The following is a 26,658-nucleotide window of genomic DNA, read 5'->3' as shown; positions in this document are numbered from 1 at the left end:
TTGTAGACTTTATGCTCTCTAAGCTTTGAGGAACTGGTGTCTCAATTTTTTTCTATTTTTTTTCCCATTCAATTCTCCTCCCTATTAGGCTAGTGTTGAGTGGAAAACCACGGGTGTGCCCTGGTTCATTCCTGCCCTGCTCCTGCTCCTGCTCCTGCCCCTGCCCCTGCCCCTGGCCCTGCCCCTGCTCCTGCTCCTGCCCCTGCTCCTGCTTGTAATCCTGCTCCTGCTTGTGCCTTGTTTGTGTAGCAGGGCTCAGTCAATGGCTGGCTCGTGCTCGGCGACCACCACCCCCTCCCAGTCTCTGCTGAGTCTGATGCGGGCTGTCAGAAGTAGGTTACTCCCCAGTGCCGAAGCGCCTGCGGCTTTGTTGTGCTCCGCATCGGCTATTGACTTTGCATTGGCTTCGGATTTGCAAAGGCGGTTATATCGGTGCGGTACTGTGTGTGTGTGTGTGTGTGGTTTTCTTCCCCTTTACAAAGACACAAAGGAGACTCATTCAGAACCACATGGCCTGGATGGTGGAGATGTGATGTAAAAGATAGAGGGGGGGTTGGTTGGTGAGATGGGCAGACCACAGTACTGTGGACGGTGAGCCAGGCAGTGCTCGTGTTGTGGCATGGCAGATACGTTTCCGGTCGGCTATTTAGATGTAATGTAAATTAGCCCCTTCATTCGTGTCTGACCCCCCCCCCTTTTTTTTTTTTAACAAGCGCTTTTAGCTGACAGGATTACAGTTCCCTCTACGGTATTTAATTAAGGGGTTAAGCCTACCCCCCACTGTGCCCCTTCAAAAGGTCCTTGACTGGGCATGCGGGAGGTCACGTGGTTGGTGCTTTCACACTACTGTTAAAATACCCATGTGTGTGTCTGCATGTCTGAGAGGGTACTGTGTGGGTGTAGTCAGACACATTGTCCTCAATGTAGATGAGGTTCATCATCATCACTGAAAGATCCACTGTCACTGTCATGGCTCTGGGAGCCAAACTGTCTGGAGATGACTGCTCTATTTTTATTTCCTAGTTTCTTTTTTTGAGGTCAGACTGCTTTAGTGCCAAATCCACTGTATGATTATATTAATATAGGGCATTTAACAGAAATCCTGTGAAAGTCTCTCTGTTGGCATCTTTGTGGCTGAGTGTTTATGTAAAAGCTTTGTTGGGTGGGGTGTGGGGGTTGGTGGTGGTGGCCAGGGAGAAACTGATAACCATTTCATCCTCTGTTGAGTCCCCTGAGCTGTGGAGGTATGTGGGACAGCGTTAACGCTGCAGGGAGTAATTGTGGCAAGGTTCACTGGAAATCATCCTGATGCACACATGGGGACAGACCCCCCCACACACACACACACACACACACACCCTCTCCATGCTAAAAAGCCCGGGAAAAAAGATCACAGATGCACGCAAATGCCCATGCCCTCACATAGGCATGCGCACACATGGTCAAGTCATCTAATTACTCTCAAACTGATGCCTCAAATGGAAAGTACATTTGGCTTTGTGTGGCTATTCCCCTTTTAACTCGTTCTTAACAAAAGTCCAGTGCCGTTTTTAGTCTGTAGACAAGAGATGTCCATCCACCCTACTGCCCTAATGCAACACTGTGCTGCTGGTACGCCTGCCGCTAGTAGTGAGAAATGAGGTCAGACGCTAGGCTAACTAAACACAAGCCATCTGTCCAGCCAAGAAGGGCAGCGGAGCACTAGATGTGCTAATCTCTGCCTGCTCATAGAGCATAGCCATCTCTGAGGATCATCAAAGCACATCTCTGAGCTGATCGCAGAGCTGCGAGGTCCCTGGGGTGCCAGCTTCGCTCGCCACCTCTGAGGTCCGACACAGTGCAGAGAAAGGGTTCAGTTCACGTTTAGTCTAGTCTGCCCAGTCCCTGGCATAATAAAATGATCTAGTCTGTGTTTTTTTTTTTGGTTTGGTCTTTATTGTATGAGCTATTAATCTATTTTTAAGTCTGGCTAGGTTATGATTTCCTTCAAGTAGGACAGTAAAGTGAGGCCACACCAAGGACCGTTTAAACACATGGGCAATTAACCAGTTACTGACAGAGTTCAGTTGCCTTGTACTGCCCTCACATGAGCAGAATTAGCCTAGTCAGTCCAGGAATCGCTAGCTTTCCAGATGGGACGTGCGACATCTAGGAGCATATGTGCGTCAGCCTATTCCCTCTTGACAGCTCCCTTTCTTCTTAACTTTGTTATGCCAATAAAATCACACTGTTCAAGAAGGTCTGCTTTTAGAACTAAGATTGAACTGCCTTTTGAACTAATGATTGAAAAGAATTCCATATGGCGGTCATACGTGTTTCTCCTTCAGAGAGGAAATCAATTTCTGTGGGTTGATGCTTCTAACACTCATTCATGTCTTTGGCCCAGAGGGATTTCTGGCTCAATGTTTCCTTCAGTCCTTCTAGAACATTCCCTCAGATGTTCTCACGATCCCATATATTGAAAAACTCACAGATGCACATCCTCTACCATATGTCTAATTCCCATAACGGACATGAATCTTGGATATCCGATCTCAATCTATCACTTGTATTTGCCTTTGGAGCCCACATGTAGGATGTTGTCACCCACTTGTGAGCCCTTGTAAGTCGTAGTTCAAGATTGGAGCGAACCTTTTTCGTGTCTTTGTTATTGACCCTATGATTGTCACGGTACTGTGAAAGGTCAACCACTTCCTCATAATCCCGGTGCTGTTAATGGCTGTCTGGGTTTTTCTGTCAGTGTAACTGAATTATGCTGCAGCTGTACTACTCATTCTTGTGTTTGGTGAATATGATGGAATCAATGCAGCATTGTCTGATTGACTGACTGTGTTTTCCTCCTCAGAAATCCTAAAGCCACTGTTCAGAGGACCAACAAGAAAGTGAACAATGACTCCACTCTGCGGATCCAAAATCTCTCCATCTTGATTCGTCAGATTAAGACATACTACCAAGTAAGTTGGCTATGTGGAAAAATTATGGACCATTACATCTGCAGATTTTTTTTTTTTTTTTTTTTTTTTTATTGGGTGAAAATGTACATCAGTACTCAGTTACTGTGGCACAATGGTGTTTTAAGCCCCCAAGGTCATCTTCCAGGGGCTTAAAACACCATCGAGTGTTCCTATGATTTGAGGTTGTATACTCTGGCGGTGTGTGGAGTTTTAATAGCTCTTTTCACGAGTTCAAAATAAAACTTATATGCATCTGAAGAGGCAGTGAAAATTTTTAATAAGAGTTGTACGGTGAAAACATACACAGACTAGAGAAGGCTGAAGGCTCATTTGCAAATGTCTGTGGCCGGTGTGATGTGGGAACAGAACCTCCATCCAGATGGCAAGAGATGGGGTCTAATAGAACAAGCACGTCAAAAATGTGTTTGGTAAAGCCCTGGTCCCACAGATGTGGTTTCTCCACTCTCCTCTGCATATTGGATGTAAGGAAGGAGTGAATTTGTACTCCAACTGGTGACCTTCTCTCATTAAAAATGGTCTTTAAGGGAACGGAGTTAGCTAGGCAGATAATACAAAAATCGTGCAAATAGTGATACAAGCACCAAATTTGGCAGAGTTGTTCTCTAGGGCATACTTAAAAAAAACGGCCCGATTGGCCACTCAAAAATCCAAGATGGCCACCAAAAATTGACCCGACTTAATGTTTTTTCTCATACAAATGCGTACTGGCTCAATTTCACTAATGGCAACAGACAGCGGAGGATCCAAGGATTCCAACAATACCTCATTTGGGAAAATTGGGCATACAAGTTAGGCTACATGCATTAAGGCAACATCCAAAGAGCAAAAAAGCAAATTTGCTGAATGCAATTGTATGCGCTGTATGTGCAATGAATCCACCAGTACACGTACCAAGTTTGATTTTGATACATGAAAGTGTTGTTGAGATGATCTCACTTTCTGTTCGGCGGCATTTCAGTCATGCTGACTCCAGTTTGTTTTTCTTTCAATCACGTACAGATGTGTGGAATCAGACGTATAGCCCCCGCACGCACACACACACACACGCACACGCACACGGCCGCCATCTTGGATTTTCCAGTGGCTAATTGGACAAACTGTAGTCTAGTATGCCCAACTGTGTCAAATTTGGTGCTTGTATCCCTATGAAAAACTGCTCTTAGCCTCCCGTCAAGCGGACATATGTTAATCAGGTTAGCAGTGTTTCCCACAGAACTGAATTCTATTTGTGGGGGTAGGTTTGCAGAATTTACTTGAATTCAACAGTTTTTAACAAATTAGCATAGCGTGGTTATGATTAACCAGATGTAAGCATAATTTACTACAACTTGGAAAATCATTGTGTGGTGGTCAATGTTGATATTGTGGTGGGCCGCCACAAATAAGTCAATGTGTAGGAAACACTGAGGTTAAGGACTAGTTCTTTTCGCAGCTGCGCCTTTTTAACCGCTGTTGTTTTTCGAATTTGATAATATAAACAGTTTATGCTTGTCACTATAGACTCCTCCTCTTCAATGGGGAAGGGTAACAATAGGATTCTAGTCAAAACTGCATACTAAAAGTGAGCCAGTAGTTTGTGATGTCATTATCAGCTTAGCACATCTGTCAAACAGTCACAGATTGTGTGTGTGTCTTTGTGTTTGCATATATACATGTGCTGCTGAGGTAATGGGGAAATTAATGACAAACAGGTGAATGAGAGGGAATGATGGGGAAATTATGTGTGTGTATGTGTATGTAAGAGAGTGTGTGTGAGCGAATAAGAATGTTCTCAGAATTGCTGGAACTACACCTTTTAGGTTGTTTGGGATTTTAATCATTGTAATGGGCATTGCTGTTGGGAAAGATAACTGAGGCTCTGGAGGTGTTTTGCCAGTAGTTTGTGATCAACCAGCTCCCATGGCAACATCTCCAACCAGCTCCCATGGCAACATCTCCAGAGTGTGTATCCCAGTAGGGATCGCATGATGTAGCCCAGCAGGGATTGCATGTTGATCCGAGACCAAGATCGCCAAGGACCTTACCTCAATGCTTTTAGTCTTTCAGATCCCATGTCTCATGGAGCATGACATCCAAGACGATTGATGAAAGTTTGTTCAATGTTTATTTAATGTTTACTGAAGCTGGTCTCTCTCAAGCTCTTATGGAGCTCCTCCCTTGGTTCAGTCGACAATGGCCAAAAGCAAGTAGATCTCAAACATGAATGCTTGGAAATCGCCTAGTCTATGGGAATGTCGAGCATGAGATCCTCTCAGTGTCTCATCAGATCCACACAGAATCCCACTGAAGGGACCACGTGTCCACCCAAAGCTCCGGAATTCAGTTATTGGAATCCTCCTCACCATGCTGGATTAAATGCTAGCCGCAGTGGTGGGCTTGATTGAGTCCCAATCCTCAAATTATTTTCTCCCTTCTCTTCTTGTTTGTGCAGATTTTGTTTTGCATGGCAGTCATGCTTCATTTAAAATGGTAATTGTTTCCTGGCAGTGCTGTTTAAAAGCGAAGGACCCAACTGAAATGAGGCCCCACCATGGATTACCGGAATGATAGGGAAAGGGTAGAGAAGGAGAGTGAAGTATATTTTGGGAATCTTTTTGCCATTACACAGTTGAGAGTGACTAGAAGCGAGTGGGAGACAGAGATTGGAAATGGCCGCGCATCGAAATGGAACCCAGGTCGTCGGAAAAGAAACCAGGTCGTCGGAATGGAACCCAGTTCTCTGTGGGCTGTAACTTACCCCACTCCCCCATGTCAGGCTTTTTAATTCTAAATTGAAAGTCACTAGTCTCACCAGCTTGAGAGAGCCTCAACTCTGTCTTTAACGTTCCCATTTCTTCAAAAGGGGTCAGATGAGTTGTTTGGACTGGGCTCTGCAGATTACAGGAAGCACAGACTTTAGCCTGCAGTCTTTATCTGCTTGCTGGCTAAGGTTCATGCAGCCGATGATAAAAAACATTAGAGGCCCGACCACTACTGAAGTTAGCGATTGGGATGCGACTCACTGATTGCCTGGTTGGTCTGGAAATGCTGGCTCTTTTGAATCAGCCTTTAACTGAGGCCATGTCTGTCTGCCCATCAGATTTTATGTTCCAGACGGACAGCATGCTGTGTTTGTGCTGTGTCGTTTAGAACACCCACTGCCGTGTAGAGCCACGTACGCAACTCCAGGATGTTTTCTTGGCGTCGTCGAGATGCATTGCATTCTAAAACGCCTGGACTCTTTTTGTCAATGCATATTTAATGCAAAGTAATACGGAGTGGATGTACTATCGCATAATGGGTCATTTAGAACAAAGTCTGGTCAGCCTGGTGCCATCAGCACTTTCTTTGAGAGGCTAAACCTTGAAGAGGGTGAGGCTTCTCATTTCCAGGCAAACGTGTGAAAGAGGATTACAAACTCGGGTAGGTTGTGCTGAGTCAGTGGTTTCTCCATATTGAGAGAAACTTACTAATTAACTCTGGCTGTATCGGGGGCATGACAGAGGTTTGTGCTCTAGAGGGACTCACTGCCTCTCTTTGCTGTACCACAGCTCTGGAGATGACCCAGACACAGAGGATGACTTTGAACAGAGGTTGTTCAAATGGGCCGCTGTATATTTCCATAATAATGGCCCGCTCATGCAGCACAAGCCCTCAGTAGAATTGAACATTGCACATCCAAGGTTGTGCAATGTGTCCTTCATAAAGCTGCGTGTTTGTGTGGCTGTGTGTGTGCAAGTGTGTGCTTCAAACATGTTGCCCTTGAGATATTCTAGCTAAAACATTTTAAAGTGCTCAAGGTTTTATGAGGCAGGAGAAACATCTTGGAGGGTGTCAATGATGAGAAAACAAAACTGTTTGAAGCCAAGAAAAGCTTTAAATTGGCACTGACTGACAGAGATGTAACGGCATGGAAATGTGAATGATTAATGGTGAAAGTGATAGTGTAACCCATGCGTGACTCAGCCTTCTCCCTGGCAGATGTCTTTGTGATGACATTTCAAGCCAACCTCCAGCTGTAGCTTTTGAAGTCCTCTTTAATCAAAACAGGATGTGATTTGTGCATGCCAGTGCCATGTGGCAGGACTCTGCTTGCCCTAGAGATAAGGACTACAGTGGAAAAATAATTAGGGGTCAGGGATGGCTAATCATTGTCGAAGATGTTCCTTACTCCTCCGCTCAGTCCTGTGTTCTTGTACTGGACAGCATGGGTGGAGCTGTGGCCAGCCACACACTCCCTCATTGTGAGCTGATGGACCCACCATGTGATTCATTGCCCACAAGGGATGACTGGTTAACTTGCCCTCCTTTGCTAGCATGAGCAGTGCTGGTCAAAGACAAAGGCTTGGACAATGGAGGACCTCCTCAGTTGCGGGCGCTGTAAATGGTAGTGCTTCTTCTGTTCATCTCTTCACCCTACTGAGGGGGACCACCCCTGTTGCTCATGGCCTCATCATGAGTTCAATCTTATGATTGCCTCTGAGAACAGTGATCTAGAGAGTGTCATAAACTCATTGTTGATGGTTCATGTCCCCCAGATCAGCTGTGAGGCGCTAAAAATACACGCCTTATGTGTAGCCTAATTCAATTACGGAGTCAAGGAAATTAGTTGTTTTTAAAGGAAATACACAATGAGTTTGGTTCAGGTCTGCACGCTTTAGTTTTTCATAGAAGGCTGCTTTAAATGGTGAGGTGGTCTTAAGGCGGTGGCTTGTTTTGACTGTTGAACAGTGCCCCATTCTGCGGCCGCCCTGGCCCTGGGGGCATGGTGCATGAGTTCATGCCCACCACGTGACCCGATGTTTTCACGCTCCCTTTAGAAGCCATTAGTCAGGCCCTACTGTACGCCTGCCGCTGCCACATTAATGTCTCCTGTGCCGTCATCGCCCTGCGAAGCCCAGGCCAGGCCAGACCAGACCTACTCCACGTGTAGGAGCCTCTGGTTCATGTCTCCATTTTCAACGGCACAGAAGCTCAGTTTGTTTTCAAAGCTCAAGGGGTTGGCACTCCGCTGTCGCCTTAGAAACACAAAGGCGGTCTGTTGGAAGGCCAGGCAGGCTTCATGTCCAGAGCTTAGGCCAGAGTGTTTTTCTTTTTTTTCCCTCTTCTCCGCTCTTTTTTTTGTTTTTTTGCTTCTTGGAAACCATAGTGGAAATATTGGGATGGAATGCGTGCAGCCTGTGTCATTATGGGAATGCTGTACTCCCCTTCCCGAGGGTCCAACAGCTTCTTAGTGGGAGCCTTGTGCTTTCATCATTTATTTCATTTGGGAAGTCTTATTCCCCTTGGTGATCTGGTGACAGGACATGGCAGCAAGAGCTAATTAGTTTATTAGGCCGTGCCTTGCTGTTTGCTCCCGGCCGTATACATACATTATCATGCGGCCTAAATGCCAACTGAATGCAGTGCACATGTACATGTTTAAGGAGCACAGCGAGCTGGTAAACATTTACTGCCTGAAAGGACCTGCAGCCACGTAGATATGCTCTATTTGCTGATAACAGTAGGACGGTTGTCTTGTTGTTCTCGCCCATCAGGAAGGAACCTTAACAGGGATACAGTAGGGGTAGGGATAGGTACAAAGAGAAGGTGTTGGAAGTATGTCACTTGAGAGGCTTGCTGGAGTGGATGTGCTTTGGGTGATGAAAAACGTATGGCTCTGAGTGATTTGTGTGCAAAACCCCTTCGCATCATCTCATTTTATGAACACTTTTATTGACCAGCGTAGGCAGGCTCAGGGTCTGAATCATTATCCTGTTGCCACCGTCATTTTCACTGGTCTCCTCCTGTCAGACGTAAGGAATGTTTAAAGCATGGACAGATTGCTGCTGCTTGGGCCATTGTGGTCTTGGGTTTCCCTCTGGTCTGTAAGTGATCTTTCTGAAATGCTTTGAGCTATCACAGTTGCGGTGTAATTTTATGTGCAGTGGAAATTTGGATGAAATGAAGGCTCATGCCCCAGGTCAGGAGTGCCTTCTGGCTTTGACCTGAATCACTCTGAAAATGCCCCTAATGGAAAGGTTTTTTTAAATTGCATTTGTTATAGGTAGTTAGACGAGGAGAGAGAGAGAGATTTATTACCTTCCACAGTTTAAATTACTGAACCACGTTCTACTTGCCAAAATTGTCTTCACCTACCAGTGCTGTGGCAAGGACGAAAACATCTGACCTTTGTATCTTCACAGAGGTCAGCGCAGCAGCGTTAGGTGCTAGGCTAGGTGTTGGAGTCAGGCAGGAGAGGTGAGGCTACATGAACAGATGTCGAGGGAGTGGACGGGGATGGGCTGGATTCTGATTTGTGTTGTGGCCTCCAGGCGTGTTGTGTTGTGGCCTCTCTCTCTCTCTCTCTCAGCAGGGGCCTTCAGGCCCCACACCGCTCCCGTGGGGAAACCCTGGAGAACAAAGGCCACGGAGAACCTGCTGACCAGACGGCCAGGGCTGACCTTCGGGGGCTGAGCAGAGTATCTGGGGCTGAAAGTGCGTTTGAAGCTCTCCGGAGACCTAATTGAGGAGGGTGTGGGATCGCCTAGGTCTTTCTTGTTGTGGGGAAAGATGTGGTCTACTGCTGATGATCACCTATGGGAGGAGTGGAGGAAAGCACCAAAGCTGTCCGTAGTGAAATTGTGCAGTTGATATTCAGACTATCTGCAGTTGGCCATGATGTAAAATGGAAGGGTGAGGCGGCTGATTTATTGACAGTCGCTCTGATTCTTTTCAACCTATTGTTCCTGTGCTCATTTGAAAGGGGAACATTCCCCGTACATTATGTTTAAGTGTCGTGCAAACTTCCCTTTTTCTCTTCACCCTGGGCTTTGCATGCGTTTAGTGTGCTGCCTGTCACCCTGGGCTTAGCCTGCTGCCTGTCTAAAGGCGTGTGCAAATTCATAATCACAGCACGTTTTTGGGAGCAGCAGAAATCTCCGCAGTAGGAGAAAGGGAGAGTGAAGCGGAGGAAGAGATAAAGCAGGAGGGAGGGAGAGAAAAGAAAGTGAGCCGAGAGCTTTGCACACACACACACACACACACACCCCCACACACACACACACACACACACACACACACGATAGCTAGGCTGAATAAACCTACTAGGGGTTGCCATGGCAACGTGCTGGATGTCTGCAGAATGGGTGTGAATCAGGCCGTTCCTGCACTCAACGCGTGCGAGTCTCTGTAAGCCCGACACCCCCCCCTTCCACACACACACACACACACACACACACACACACACACCCCACACACACGCATCCCCCACCCCCTTTTTACCACTGGCTGCACAATCAGGTCTCTTGTTCCAGGCCTTCCTCCCAAAACGGAACCTGGTCTATGAAGGGGAGGGTGGCGAGCCACATGCACACACCCCAGCCCTTGTGACTCCTAAACACAGCAGCCCCCACTTCCGCAGCCTCTCTTCCACCATGCAGCTGTGTGTGTGTGTGTGTGTGTGTGTGTGTGTGTGTGTGTGGCAGGGGGCACTTTGTTCAGCAGCTAGCCTTGTCCATCAGAATCCAGGGCACAGCAAGAGCATGGTAGTGTCAGATTGGTGAATTTTTTTCCTTTCCCTTTGACATTGAGGCAGTGCTGTTTTCAAGGACGGAGCCCGGACCGTTTGTGTTTAATATTGTTTGACAAAGCGCTTCAGGCCATAAAGACTTGGGCATCGAAATTGACCTTCCTTATCACACAGAACATGACCTAGTCATCAGGGACAGGAAATTCTGAGACCATCAATAATGCAGAATATGTAGGTAGCCTTCATTCATGCGGAGCGCTGGGGAGGGTTTTGATTGAATCGGAGAGCATTTCTCTTTCCTCTCTCTCGCTACTGATAGGATGCAGTTACATTTCCTTTATGGGTATTTCCTGTCACCCATATCCAACTGTAGAAAAACCAGCAGAACAGCCAGAGGAGATGGACGGCCCTGTACTCAAGTGTCAAGTCCAGGCAATGCTTTATTGCCAATACGATGAAACATCAACTGGAATTTGGTTTAGTGTAAGGCTCAGGACAGAATACAGAACAGTACAATGTGCATATAATATACACATCATTCAGGCCATATACACAGAAGACAGTGTTGCTCTTGTTTACTGATATTCAGTTCAGTTGGGGGGTTACTGCACACAGAGACAAACCTTTTCCATTTCAAAGGGGAACTGGTGTCTGTCAGTCGGTGACAAGCCCAATATGGAGCCGTCTCCTGTAGCGCTGTCATCTATTATACAGAAGACATGCAGCATAATCCTCTTGAAGCACTGGCTAATGCAACGCTCCCCTTCAAACAAAACGCTCCAACCCAGAGTTTAATTTTGTCCCCAAATATGTATGCAAACTACGAGCGCTCCAGCCATCAAAACTACACACAGTTTTGCTTTGACATAAGCCTAATTAATCTGTTAGTATAGACGATTTAGTGCAAGTAAGCACAGATTTACTACTTGCTATTTTGCTCGACCAGGTTTTCATTACATTGCCTTCCCAGTGTTTTTTGTGAAAATTGAGCTTCCCTCTTGAGTCATGCTTTTGTCATGTCTGCTAGGGAACTTGCATCCTACAATGAATGCACCATTCTCAGAATTCAGTGAAGATTTAACACTTGTGGGTGCAAAAAAACAAAAACAAATCAGTATCCTTTCTCACCGTTGTAGAGGTGTCCTGAAGGAACACATGCATTACTCAATACGTCAATGCACACTGATACGGCGAGGTGACGTTTCCCTCAACAGTGTGACTACTGTCTGTGCTGCGTACTAGCGCTGTAAACACATGCTCTGGTGAGGTGACAGGTGTGTGTGTTTGGAGGGGGGAGGTGGCCAGAGAGAGGACAGGTGTTCGTAGAAAGCCTAGGTCTTTTAACTCCCTTGCTCAGTCATTTGGTCATGGCCACAGATGGTGCTTTATCTCAGTAACACTGCATTTCAGAAACTGGACTTTCCCTTACTACAAAAATACCCTTTTTGCAATAGTACTAATGTGTGAAGATGGTAATCCATCTTTCCAAAGAAGGCCACTACTTTCAGACCGATTATATGCCATTTCAGGAGGAAAAACAGTGCTTAGCAGAAAAATGAATGTTTCCCTACGTCTTGTGGTAAAATATGTTGCCATATTTGGATATTTGGTTGTTAAATTGAACACAACTCAGCCAAAAAATGAAGATGCTTATGATCACAGGGCTTTGGCTGAATGTGAAACCCTGTACACAGCGTTGGTCTCGCAGACAGACAGCCACAGACAACTCATTTGGTGTCCTGCTGCTGCAGGAAAGAGATTTTATTTCTGCTCCTCTGGGGCGTTTGGTCTGTCGTTTTGTCTGTGCGGTCAGCGAGACAGACTGAGGGCTCGAGCATCCTGTAACTCATACCTGAGACAGTTTCCCTCAGTGCACGAGATTGGCCCAGCAGACCTGAGCGTCTCAGGAGGAGCAGATGGCCGAGCCATTAAAGGCCAGATGTGAGTTCATTTGGCGCCAACGCTATTGTCTCTGTGACCGACTTGTACTTTTCTTTTGGCTTATTCATTACTTCTAGAAGCACCAGTATGTCCTGTCATCATTGGGATGATCAAAAGCACTGGTCGACCGTGTGTCCACCCCCCCTTGTTATTAGCCCATTACAATGAAGATCATTTTGAGAATGAGCTTTGGACAGATGGTAAAATCCCAATGCGGAGAAAAGCTTCTTTAACGATGACCTCAGCATTGGGTACGCAAAATATGATGAAATATACTCAGTGACAGCATTTGGACTAGAAATCCCTTATTTAATCTGCGATAAAACTTGTGTTGGTTGTATGGATGCCCTGAACTTGACCTCCCCCACACCCCTGGTGAGTTTGCAAAAATGAGTGTGCTTAGTTAGACAAAACATTTGAGTATTTTGATTTCTGTTGTATTTCATAGTAAGTGACCAAACAAACCAGATTGCCTTGGAAAAACAGCAGCAAATTACACATCATGCAATTTATCTAGATACCCAGAGCGCTTTACAATGAAGAGGGGTACCTCGCTTAAACTACCAACACTGTGTAGCGCCCACCTTGGACACCGAGAAGGTGCCTTTGTTCAACTCCTTACTGACTGACTGACTCCCAGCTCAATGTGGTCTGTTATGGTGTTGATGCTCTCTATCACTGCTGGGTTGTATTCAAAAAGTGGCAGGTCAGCAGACACACACACACACACAAACACACACACAAACAGCCCCAGGCACTTAACCAGATCAGCTCTCAGCTTCACACACACACACACACACACACACACACACACACACACACACACACACATACAGATAAATGCCTGGACCTGATCCAAAAATCCGTGTATCTTTCCCATGGTCTCCATTACAGCGGCATGGCTCGGATCGAATGGGTTTTAGAGGCCTTGCTCTCAGCTGGCACTGTGGACGGAGCGGATGGGGAGGATTACAGGAAATTTGGGCTTGATATCAGAAGCACTCTAAATGAGTGGAAAATCAATATGGCCGCCGCGCTCAATAGCTGTGCACCTGTGTGTGTGTGTGTGTGTGTGTGGTGGTGGTGTGGTGGTGCTGGAGCAGGGTTGGGACCCCAGTGACTGCTGATAAGCAGCTTTGGCTGTCTAGCCAGCGAGAGGAGGGATTGGGCTGTTTTCTGGGTGGGGGTGCGACTGTTTCTGGGTGTCAGCAGGTTAATGAGAGTGCTGCACAGCACAGTGGTCAACTGGTCATGACCCAGGTCCATACCTTAAAGAAATGATTTTAAAGATGCCCCCACAATGTAGCACTGTAGCTGCCTGGCTACTCTAGCTGTTGGCTGCAGCAACTCGAACTGGGTAGCACTGATTTTTCATGCATTTTTTTCCATACTGATAGAAACTCTGTGGGATTCAAATAGCCACAGGCCTTCAAGCCTTCAAAAACACCATGCCTTAAAAAAAGATGCTCTTCGAAATAAGCACTAACTGATATGTGTTTGATGCTTCATGCTTTTAGTTTTATGGTATATACAGTGAGATCACCACTGAAATTAAGCTATTAAAACAGGTTATGTAATAGCAATGGTGGTAGATATGAGTATGGAACTGAAGCCATGCTGTATTGTGTGTCGTCTAACCACTCGTCTCTCTCTCTCTCTCTCTCTCTCTCTCTCTCTCTCTCTCTCTCTCTCTCTCTCTCTCTCTCTCTCTCTCTCTCTCTCTCTCTCTCTCTCTCTCTCTCTCTCTCTCTCTCTCTCTCTCTCTCTCTCTCTCTGTGTGTGTGTTCTGTTTGTGTTGCAGGAAACTCTTCAGCAGCTGGTCATGATGCCCCTGCCCAACGTGCTGGTGCTGGGCAGAAATCCTCTGAGCGGTAAGTCACGCATGGCCATTGCCACTCCCTCACAAACAAATGCACACACACAAGCTCTTTCATGTGTCTAGCTAGATATTGTCTAGATATAACGTTGCCATTTATTGCTCATTTGATACTGAACAAAGCAGAAGTGTTTTTTCCCGGCCTGAATTTTTAGACTGGAGTTTATTTCTGACCATGTTAAATTATGTTCCTCTCGCCAGTACTTTCAAAGCGCCGTTTACTGACACAGTTCCATTTCCAAACAGTTTTGGTACTTTTGTAATGTTCCTGGAGCAACATGTAGGGTTTTATGCCTTTTTTTATTTACATTCCTCTTACTAGACATTACACATACAAATAAAATTATGTGTCTAACAAGGAGCTTCATGTTTTTCAAATGAGCTGATTCCCGCAGTTTTCTAGTGTCTCTGTGTCAATATGTGGCCTCATAGTGCCGAGTGCTTTTGACCTTTGGCTCCCTGGTTTCTGGAGCAGCAACAGCAGCCCATCTGAAAGTGGTTGGCCATGTGCTTTTTATTATGTAGTCATTAGGGCGCGGTGGGGGATGGGCGCATTATCAGCTCTGTGGGGAATCAACCCCAGGCACTGATGAAGTCCCGCGTTGCTCGCTTACTTTACCCGCTTTGCTCTCTCTCTCTCGCTCTCTCTCTCTCTCGCTCTAGCTTTCTCTCTCGTTCTCTCTCTCTCTCTCTCTCTCTTTCTCTCTCATTTGATCGCTCTCTGTCTTCCTGTGTTCCTAACTGTCTAGAGTTCTCTCTCCTCTCCCCCTCTCTCCACTCTCTCGCTCTCTGTCACCTTCATATTCTACCTTTCAGGAAAGAGCGTCTGATCACATAAGCTGTTAGATTTAGGTCGTCTTGCATCAAAAGACAGCTCCTTTAATCGGGCTGACGGCGATTTATAGAGCTGTCGCCATATGAGAGAAAGTCAGCTAAAGCTACTCTGCTAGCTCCTCTGAGGAACTCTAACCGCAAGGTTCCAGTCAGTGGCAGGCTCACAGCGGTTCCTGACAGCTGTCTGTTCGTTCATTGGTTCCAGATGAACACGGACAACTGTGGACAGACGGCAGGCCACCCATGACAGGTGGAGTCTAGCCTCAGCGTCCACCCACAGAGACAATGAAGGTTTATGGGGAAGGGACTTATAAGCTAAAGTTGAGCTATGAACTGTGGAATGACCTATGAGCTAAAGCTAAGAGTTAAAGATGCAGGTTTCGGTTTCACAAAAGGTTGTTAAGATTTGATATCAACAGGCAATCTTAATGGACCTCTTCCTACCTCCTCTCCATTCTCCTGAAGCATCATTTTCACAGGCTATGATTAATTATGGATTGGTCCGAGCCAGTATGTTTTCCCCCCGTTTTTAGTGCCAGAACTGTACTCAGAAGAACTCCAGTGTTCCTACAATTACACTGTACAAACAGCTAGAGGACCTCGAGGAGCTATTCACTGAAATAATAGCTATTCACTGAAATTGACAAAAAGTGGACAGGAATAGACAAAAAGTGTACAGGAATAGACAAATCACAGGCTGTACCTTTCAATGGAGGGTTTCTGGGCGAGAGCCTAATTTATTCATGCTGTTTTTGCTGTTATTAAATGATGGATAGCTAATGTTGTTAACATGGACCAGACTGAGTTAAAGCTGTTAAACCATTGTGAATTGTGAGTCAACATGGTTTCTTGTTCCTGAATGTCAGGGTTTGTATAGCAAATTAAATTTTGCCCCCAAGGATCTTATGGAACGAACACGTTCCAAGTCTTGAATTAGATTTGTTTACAACTCTGCAGTAGTTCCACCAAATAGCTCAGGTTCCAGAACTTTCCACTGGTATGTTCTTCTTAATTGTGTTTTACCGGTGATGAACGGTGACGCACAGTGAGACTGGACCATGCCCAGGACAGGGGCAGTCAGTGGTGTTACACCAGCCGTGTGTGTTGTGTCTGATGACAGTGAAATGATTCAGTGACTCAGCGATGAGCTTGTGTCTGAGGAGGTGAGTGGAGGTTGGATGTTGGAACAGCAGGGCTTCCACTATAAGGGTGTGAGCACACCGGAAGCCACCCGGTTCTCTGTCATGACTCATCCCCACTCATCAGCACCTCCTTCCTCTTCCCTCACACAATGGCTGAGCAGGAAGAGGCACGGTCATGAGGGGTCAGTCGGTGTCCGACCCCGCGACCTGTGTGCTTCCTGCCAGGACAGGAAGTGAGTATGATGGCCGTTGATGGCATGGCACTGTCCTCACCAGGCCGGCAGAGGGGATACTGTCCGTCACCAAGCAGCCAGCTGCTGCATCACCGTTAGGAAGGGAGGGAAAAAGAAAAGGATAAAAAGGAAATAAAAAACCTGGTCCTGTCTTTCCTCTCCTCTCCTCCTCCTCCTCCTCCCCTCCTCCTCCTCTCCTCCTCCCCTCCTCCTCTCTTCCTCCTCCTCCTCCTCCTCCCCTCCTCCTTCCTCCTCCTCCTCCTCCCCTCCTCCTCTCTTCTTCCGTCCTCAGCTCTTAAATTATTCATCCGCGTTCTTCCGTGCAGCTATTCCGGCTGGCTGCCTTGCTTATCTTCTGTGCTCGTGGAGATTTGCCCCCATGAATATCTACGCAGGCTCTCCCTCCTTGTGGTTCCTTGGGAGGCTGGCGGCCTCTGAAATATAAAGGCTGTATTCATCAGGACTCGCTCCTGTAAAAGCCTGCAAAGCCTGCAACACAAATTTTCAGGCAAACGGGTGCTCTGCCTGAATATTTTTGGTGTTTGCTGCAAAGACTCGGGGGAAAATATGGGTTCTATTAAAATGGGATGTTGTTTAGAGGTTCAGCTTTAGCTCTCTTTGTTGGCTATTGTTGTCCTCAGCTTGTTTTCTCAAAGAAGTAAAATGAGCATGAAATATCTAGCGTTTGCGGTGCAGTTTGTGATCGATATCCCCCTACACACATAAGCACACCTGCTGCTATGCCATTGAGCACGAGAGTGCATGATCACTGGGTGAGCAAAAGCAGGCTGTACAGTAGATGAGGCTGAAGCAGTTGGAATCATTAGAAATCACAGTGGGGGAACTGTCGTTTGGAGCTGCGCTCAAAAAGGCTACATATCCGCCTCTAAGCATGTATTGCACAGTTTTCAATTCAATTCAGTTCAATTAAAACAACTTTTGTTTTAGATGTGTGTGCGTGTGTGTGTGAATGTGCTAGCTGCTGCTAAGACTGGGCAGAGTTAAATATAGGTCAGCTGTTAGTTTTTTTCCCTCTTGATGGGGAATGTTGTTTATGCTTTAATGTGTGCCAAAACATCCTGTTAGTTTAGCTGGGATTTTTCAGCTTGTCATCTGAGCCACATCCTGCATGGAATTCACTGTGATACTTGTCATACTTGCAATGGTAGCATTTGCTGTTGTAGTGGTGGTGGTAGTAGTAGTAGTAGTAGTCGGCTATCTTATCTTTTCAGGGCTTACTATTGTATGACCAGACAGACAGAGTAGTAAAAAAGGGGGGTTGTATTTGAACAAAAATAGCATTATGTGTTTTTGTTGTTGCTGTGGGGCTGAGTGATATTCATTATTCACTGTTTCAGGCTCAGACTGTTCTTCCTGGTGATTTTATAAGAAGCAGGTTTTGTGCTGTGAAGGGCGGTTTGTGTGCAGTGCGCCAGTGTCATGTTTTGTCTTTTGTTTGGCACGAAATCGGCATTTGTACAACAGTGTACAACAACAGCCATGTGTCAGTCAGCAAGGTAGCTTATCATTATGTACAAGGCCGAGTGTCAAAGGTCCCACCTGCCTTGAACAGGCCTTTGTGTCCCAGCTCCACAGATGAATTCTGCCTTGTTTGCACTTCAGACCCCCTGCGCAGCTGCCTCATGGAGTTATCAACAGGAATTTGTTTTCAGCACTGTTTACCTTTGTCAAGCTCCTTGCCAGATATTGAATGTATTGGAGAAGGATGAGACAGGAGGTTAATTAATGGTATGGATGGTGGCTCTGGGTTGATCGCTGATTTGTGTGGTCTGTTGTGTTTACAGAGCAAGGTCTGGAGGAGATGAAGAAGATGCTCTTGCTGTTGCTGGGTTGTGCGGTCCAGGTAAGTCGCATGATGGAATGCCTTTGTGATTTGTTTGTGCTTTGGCAACACTGTTGTGTCATACAATTATGCTAGTAAAACCCCCTTGAAATTGAAAAAAAAAATGTAACCAGTCTAATGACTACTGTGTTTTTAAGGTGTTCCTGCAAAGAGATCAATTCTAAAGGCTAGATCCTGTAGACTATATACTATCTACAGCCTCCTGTGTTCTACTGTTTGGCACTGTTTGGAACTGACCACCCTAATGCCCCAGCAGTGTGACAGGTGGTATTGTCTTCCTGAGGTCAGCCCTTCAGCAGGCTTTGGGGCACCATGGGAGTGCTCATATGCTCTGACCCAATCCTATAGTATCCCCTACTGAAGCAGGGGAGCAGACACTCTAGAAACCGCTACAGCTAATGTCTACATTGTATGGATATTGTATACTGTCTGGATATTGTTTATTTATTGTCTATATACAATGGTATTGTATTGTCTGTGCTGTGCTGTGCTGAGAGACACCATCGGCCAGAACCAAATTTATTTTCTATTAACTTACTTGGACAAATACAGTAATGTCCCATGTATTAGTCACATCATGTATAAACTGCAGGACAGTGGTATTGGAAATAAAAGAACAAAGCCAGTGTATTGACCGCAGCCATGTATTTTCTGCAGTGCCCAATTGCCCAATAGCCCAATGAATCAGAATCAGATGCTTTAATTATAAACAAAATGAAATAAAGGAATGCGTTCTCATGTAAAGCCCACCTGCAAAATCAATGTGTAAACCTCGGCTGGTAGGAAGGAAATTACGGTAAACCATATTCCGATTCTGATTTGTGTATTCAAGCCCACTGCATCCCCTGGAGTGCCATTCCTGCCACTTCCGTGTGACCTTAGGGATGGGGGATCAACCTCCTTGGAATACCACATCACTGTCTCATATCACATCGCTGTCACAGTATCCATATAACTCCGGGTTCAACTGTATGTGTGGCACTCCTGTCTCTATCGACACAAGCCCACACACATACAGCCCCCCAACCCCTCCTCGACTGATGAGTGTTATTTTCTCTCGATAAAGAAAGACCAGCTCCCTTCAAAAATTAACCGCTCTAACCGTTCGCTTAGTTACTCAGTGAGAATACCCTGCATTCCTTAGCGAACAGCTCAGTTAGTTGGCCAACCAATCAGGGTTCAGCATACTTCCCTTCTGTTTGGGGAAGCTGGTTGTTTGACCTCTTGAAGACCCTGTGAACATTCCAAACTGTAGTCTCCCCGCCGGACTGTCCTCTCCCTCTGCCTCTTTTGTTTTCCAGTGTGAGAAAAAAGAGGAATACATTGAGAGGATCCAGACTCTGGACTTTGACACAAAAGCAGCCATCGCCTCACACATTCAGGAGGTAGGACTCAAAAGGTCTACACAGGAGAGCTGAAGCACATTTTTCACATTTATTTATACACTTTCCCTCCTTGACCCAGTTCTACCTGAAATCGATATAAATTGTCACACTCTCTCCACCATTCACGCTCCAGCATACTGATAACATATGTCATCTCAGAAAGCTCGCAGGAGTCAGGAGTGGATTTTAGGTCATCTGTGAGACCCTGCAGTGTCTATAGCCATTTTTATCACAAAGCCCACTGCCTCCATATTTTCACTGGCCCACTTTTTTTTAAATGATTATTATTTATTTTTTTATTTAATTTGTAAGAGATCATGTACAATACATGTTAAATAAATGTTAGCCTTAGGCTAATTTCCACCTTTGTGTTGTGCTTCAGATTACACTACCCACTCTGCTGTGAAGCTTGGTTGTAGCTTTTCAGGTTTTTTCACACGTGTGTTTGGCTGCTTCTCTCAAGGTCACCCACAACCAGGAGAACGTTCTGGACCTGCAGTGGCTGGAAGGCGGCGAGTCTCTCCCCGAGGACCTGGACTCCTTTTCCAGGAGCATGGCGTTCCACCTCAAGCGCCTGGTGGACGAGCGCGACGACCAGCTGGAGGTACAGTACGCACTACACAGAGCTCACAGAGGGAAGGGACCTTTCACCACCGCACACACCCAAAAGCCCATAGCTACTGTATGCATTAGCGATTAGCACCTAGGCTTAGCCTGTGAGTTGTGATGTGATGGTGGAGGGGGGGGTGGGATAAGTGTGTGGCGGCTAGCCTATGTGCTAGCATTAACATGTATGTGAAGTGCAGGTGAGGGGGGGCCTTTAAGCGTGGGCCTCCCATAGAGAAGGTCTCTCTGACCTGGAAGGGGCTACACCCCCAGAGTGCCGTATACAAAGGGGATAATGATCTCCAGAGTTGCTCTGGGGGCCAGACGCTCTTCATTAAAACGCCATTTCCGCCCGTATGCACACACATACACTCTCCTCTCTCTCTCACACACACACACACACACACACACACACACACACACACACACACACGCTCACGCAGGCCTGGGGGAGGGGTGGAACTATAGCTGACAAACACAGGCTCAAACAGCACCCCGGCTTGATGCTTCACAGTCCAACCACTGTATGCAAGCAGCATCCCCCCAAAACTAGCCCATCCCATTCCAGCCCAAAAGCAGATCAATGTAGCGTGACAAAAACTGCTGCTCTTTAGCCCAGTTCAAACGGAGTTTCCTGAGTTGTGGGTTCCATTTAATGGACTGGTTTTGGCTAGCCTGGCTGGGTGCTCTGGTTCCATCAGGAGAACCGCACTCTTAATCTCCGTCGCTGGCTAATCTGACCTCTCATCCTCCATGAGAAACGCCAGTCGGATGCAGATGGAGGTCAGAAGTTTGTGTCAGTCCACTTGTCTGCTCCTGTGGGTCACGATCGGGGTCAAAGGTCAGTCTCATTGAGACCTGTGAACAGTGACTAAGCACTACTACAGGGTTTGCTTTTGCGTTGTGCTCTTTGGCAGTGTTACTTGTTGAAAGCTCTTCTTTTCCATTTAAAAGCTTCAGATGTAATAACACAGCACAATGTCAAGAGCAATGTAATGTCAGCCTATGCACAAATAACCAGACAGTTGCTCTCCGATTGGTGTTTATTAGGATGTGTGTCTGGTTATACCAGGGTGATTTCATTTGAGTCATTTAGTCCTTTTTATTTTTAATTTGATTTGTTCTTGGATGATGTAAAGTACATTGAACAGCCCTGAGTATGAAATGCGATGTCCTTGTTTCCTCCAGACCATCGTGGAGCTGACCCAGGAGAGGGACTGTGGGCAATACTCCCCTCCAGCCCCATATGCTCAGTCTCCTGGCGACTCGCCCAGCATGCGTCGCACCGAGAGCCGACAGCATCTCTCTGTGGAGCTGGCCGATGCTAAAGCAAAGATCCGACGCATCCGACAGGAGCTGTAAGTACCAGATGCCTCTCCTAGTTTTTTTCAGCTGATGCTTTGGCTTGTTACGAGAATGTCTATCTAAATGTCATTTTTAATGTCGGGTTGTTTTTATGGGAGAGACATTTTATGTTTTCTATCCAGTACTTCCCCCTTGAAGGACACTTTATGTGGAAATACTGACGCTTGGTGCAAGTGCTCAGCTCCTTTGCTTTTAAACTAAGTGAAGGATGTTTCTGTCCTCTGAGACCAGCAGTGAGGCAAGCGCGTCCTGAGAAGCCTCTGTTTGGTTCTGATGAGCAAAGCTGACGAGAGCCGCCACTGTAGAAGACAATAGTCTGTGCGCACAGTGGTGACCTAGCATGACTCAGCTTTTAAAAGACCCAAGTAAGAGCAAGCTCCTCCTTAGCCTCGGCGTTCATGAATCACTGTAATTGTCCTGAGGACAGCAAAATCTGGCATCTGGCGATAAAAAGGAAAACAAAGACCTCGGCATGATCAGGGGGGTATTGTTTGGGAAATGCAGTGTTTCCTTTAAGCATCCCCAGTGTTACCCTCGTTGGTACATCACCAGCATAGTACCCAAAGAGCTTTCAGCGGCAGACAATAAATAATTGAACTTCCTCTTTGGAGTGGATTAACCTTGAGGGACAATGCGCCGAGGGTTGTTTCCATTTGCTCTGTAGAGGTAGTGGTCAGCGTAATGAGAACCATTTTAGAATGGGAACAGGAAGTTGCCGAGGTTCATCTGGCATGAGTGCACATCTTATCTCTGGAAGTTATTAGTGCACATGGCGGCTACAGCTCTCACATAATGGGCTGAGTGTCCTCCTCTCAGACAACAAGTTAAAAAAGTTCCTGCCCGAAGCGCTAGACTGATGGACTGGGCATTTTGACCGGTCAATACCAATAACTCCTTGAAAGTCATGGTAGCTGACACACGGGCTGTCGGCTTGCAGACTGACCGATGCTCTTGGCGGTGATGTGTGGGAGACGTGTTTGGTGGAGCCTGGCCGATGTAGCTACTGGTGGACCCCGATGCCAACCGGACGCTAGATGAGATGTTTGGGGATTGGGCCCAAATCAGCTGATGGCGGGCATGATCGTTTTCTCTCTCTCTGGTGTCTTTGACCTACTTACTAAGTTCTGGCCTGATTCTTGGGTACAAAAGTACAAAACCCAGATTGCATTCCAGTGCATCTCCGATTCCCTCTTTCTCTTTTTGTTTTGCTTTCCTGCTTCCCCTTGCGCGCAGCAGTTTTGGAAAAGAGGGCAATCTATTTTAACTGCTGCTTTGGAAAAAAAAACACTCACACACACTCACACATTAAAAATGTATCCAGAGTGCCTCTGCTTGCGCCTCATGATGACTGACTGCTCTTGCAGACAGTGTAGTGTCCATGTGACTCCACTGTGTGTGTGTGTGTGTGTGTGTGTGTGTGTGTGTGTGTGTCTGTCTGTCGTCTCCTGGTCGTCTCGGTGGCGGGAGAAACCTCCGTCTGCTGCTCTGTTGACTGCCCCATAAGCGCAGGTCAGCTGGTCGACTCACTGGCTGTCATGCGCTCAGTGTCTTTGTGGTAGGGGTGGGCGATATGGACAAAAAATAATATCTCTATTTTTTGTGATTTTGACGATAACGATAATTAGTCGATATCCTTTAAAGAATTGTTTTTGTTAAAGTCTGAGTTAATTTACAGCTCATTCTTTATGAATAGCATCATTACAATAATAACCAATAACCTAACCTGTGACTTTTTTTAACCAAATCAACCAATGCATTGTCACTCTATGACACATTTCCAATTCTGCCCCCACTTGTGTGTGTGGCAATGACATGGTCTAGCCAGATACATTAGAGAAGATGAATAGGCTTAACAGTTTCCCAAGAGAAAGTCTGAAGCTGGTTCCTTTCAAACCTTTGCATAGGATTCACTGTAAAACTAAGCAGACCAACAGAGTACATCTTAGTAATTTCCTTCGATGTTTAGTTTAAGAGCAATCATAGGCTAGCATTCCAAGTTACAGAATAGAAACGAGAATAGTTCTTTGTTTACAACTGACTATTAAAATACTCAAAGGCTAATGTTTTCTCTCCATATAATACCGTGTAGGAAAAAACGTGACTGTCTAATCAATGCTACTTGAACAGAAGTAGCTTCATAAAATCCCAAGTATACTCTTGCTGCACAAAATAAACATAAGCGTGCGTGTGACAACGTTGTGACCCACTAGTGATCACGTGACACTTGCTCTGCTGTGGCCAGGGGCTTTTCCCATAGGCTTTTCCCGCATACACCTCCTGGGAATGTATGAGTCTTCAATGCGTGATTTCGAGTGTTTTTCCCCCATAAGTAAATTTAAATACTCGATAATGTCAATTTGCACATCGTTAAAACAACAATCACGATATTATCGCAGACGATATCGCCCATGCACCCCTACTTTGTGGTGGGGATATTATTATTGATATTTTCCAAGGCTGCTGAAAGCAAGCAGGCCGCTGAAGTGGGGAGTGATGATTGAGCCTTTTGTTGTCTGAGATGAAACCGTGGTGTGAAGAGGGGCTTTTTGCCTTTCCGGCTGAAAAGAAGAGAGTGTGTGTGTGTGTGTGTGTGTGTGTGTTTTGTATTTTTGTATGTTTCTGCTCACACATGTCGTCTGACGACAGCTGCAAGCAGTGATCGTTATTATTCCGGGCTCTATAACGCCCGCTGCCTTCTGGTTTCAAACCAGATGTACCTCAGGCTAATGAACATGCCTCACAAGATAATAACCTCAAGTTGAAACCACAGACACAGTCAGACAGACACAGTCAGACAGACACAGTCAGACAGACACAGTCAGACAGACACAGTCAGACAGACACAGTCAGACAGACACAGTCAGACAGACACAGTCAGACACACACACACAAGCCTTCAGGTTCAGTGGAGCAGTGACGGGAGATGAGCATTTGCATCAGCCCTCCCAGCTGCATGTGACTCTCACTCGCGCTCCCTCAGGTTTCCGTGCCTCGCGTGTCTAACTAGCTCCACAAGCCCTGACATGCTCCCCCTCAACACCCCCCTGCACCCCTCTACACACACTCATGCTCTCTCTCTCTCTCTCACACACACACACACACACACACACACACACACACACACACACACATTCGTCTAAACAAACAGGAGAGAGGCGTTTCACTGCAGAACCAGCGCCTGCAAAGTCAAATAAGGTGCTTGCTGGTGGCGAGACTGAATGAGGACGCCCGTACATCTCAACTGAGAACATTTAAACAGAGAGGACAGATTTGCTGTCGGTTGGAGTCAGTGGGGTGTGGAGGGGGGGGTGGCGTTACATGGATCAACAGGAATTTGATGGGGCTCTGCCCACTCCTGCAGATGTTAGCTGGTAGCATGACAACTAGGCCTGGAGAAGGGGCAGCCACAGCCGTTGTGAGATTTGCATCTCTCCTGTACAGCTGCTGTGTGTGTGTGTGTGGGTCTTCGCTCTGCTCCAAATGTGCTGGCTGTCCCACTTTTGAATGTTTGGGGGAATGGAATGTCCTTCCTCTTTTGCTGGGGTTTTCTCCATATATCTCCCTGCATGTTCTACTATCCATAATAACTAATGCAAAACTAGTGAAACTGCTGAAACTGCAGAATTCAATGAAGATTGAAAGCCCCTTTTTCAGATGGGGTTCTGCTACTACAGAAGCCACCAATATTGCATTAGTAGTTACATGTTGTAGTGCTAAATGACTGTGTTAAACAAGCTTTTAAAAACAGAATCTTGCTCGCCCCACAACGTGTAAATGATTCTGAGATCAGACCTAAATGCAGCCTCTGAGAAGACAACCATGAATATTGCAGTTTAGAGTTTTAAGCTCTTACCCAAGGCAACTTTTTAAGTTTCTATTCGGTGTCTGGAAATGGCTAAGTGTGTGTGTGTGTGTTCTACAGTGAGGAGAAGAGCGAGCAGTTGCTAGACTGCCGACAGGAACTGGAGAACATGGAGTCTGAGCTGAAGAGGATTCAGCAGGAGGTAAAACAGACTCTCTCTCTTGCGCTCTCTCTCTCTCTCTCTCTTACACTCTCTCTCTCTCTCTCTCTCTCTCTCTCTCTCTCTCTCTCTCTCTCTCTCTCTCTCTCTCTCTCTCTCTCTCTCTCTCTCTCTCTCTCTCAATCACACACACACACATGCATAATCAGACACACGCATCTCCCAAACAGCCTGCATTCTAGGACATCTCTCTAAAGGATCTCCTCTCATCTCCTCTGATGCCCTGGCTCTTATGCAACACATCAAACTATTGCCTATCTGACTGATTTTCTACGGCTTGTTAAAGCAATTAACCAATTACTGGCTGAGCTATTCTAGGTATGATGACTAACATACTCAGATGGCAGCAAACACGCCCCTGTATTTTTAGCCTTTGCTGTAAACACTATGGGCACGATATGGCATGGTACAGTACACCAGACACAAAGTGGGCCACAGTGGGTCTTCACTACTGGGCATTGTGGTCAATGACCTCACTGATTTCAAACATTTAAATTCTGTGGCACTCTAAGGAGAGTCACACCTGTATCTATGGGCATGCAAGCCATACTATATTTTGTGTGTGTGTGTCAAGGTGTTTAGTGTTGGTTCGCTTGTGTGTGTGTGTAATATGACTGATATGCTTATTGTGTGTGTGTGATATGACTGATGTGCTTATTGTGTGTGTGTGTGTCCATTAGAACCTGCAGCTGCTGTCTGACGCACGCTCGGCAAGGGCCTACCGGGACGAACTGGACGCTCTGCGAGAGAAGGCCATTAAAGTGGACAAGCTCGAGAGTGAAGTTGGCCGCTACAAGGAGAGACTACATGACATTGAGTTCTACAAAGCCAGGGTGGAGGTAAACATCCTGTGACCAGTGCATTGTAGAACAGCCACAGGCCACTCCTAACAAGGGAAAGAGATTAGCGTGTTTAGATTGTACATT

General features: G+C 46.2%; 1 protein-coding gene across 1 annotated transcript in view; it reads left to right on the top strand.

Moving 5' to 3' along the window:
• Window positions 1–26,658, top strand: part of LOC125311296 (girdin-like) — a 53,725-nt gene that overhangs the window by 4,885 nt on the left and 22,182 nt on the right. The window contains 8 exon segments of the mRNA XM_048269192.1: window positions 2,846–2,954; window positions 14,207–14,276; window positions 18,296–18,354; window positions 19,656–19,739; window positions 20,203–20,343; window positions 21,534–21,703; window positions 25,633–25,714; window positions 26,413–26,571. Of these exon segments, the coding sequence (XP_048125149.1) occupies window positions 2,846–2,954; window positions 14,207–14,276; window positions 18,296–18,354; window positions 19,656–19,739; window positions 20,203–20,343; window positions 21,534–21,703; window positions 25,633–25,714; window positions 26,413–26,571 (874 nt within the window).

The sequence above is a fragment of the Alosa alosa genome, chromosome 18 (genome assembly GCF_017589495.1).
Source record: "Alosa alosa isolate M-15738 ecotype Scorff River chromosome 18, AALO_Geno_1.1, whole genome shotgun sequence".
Lineage (NCBI taxonomy): Eukaryota > Metazoa > Chordata > Actinopteri > Clupeiformes > Clupeidae > Alosa > Alosa alosa.
Note: the sequence above shows the minus strand (reverse complement) of the source record. Positions and strands in the feature narration are given on the sequence as shown.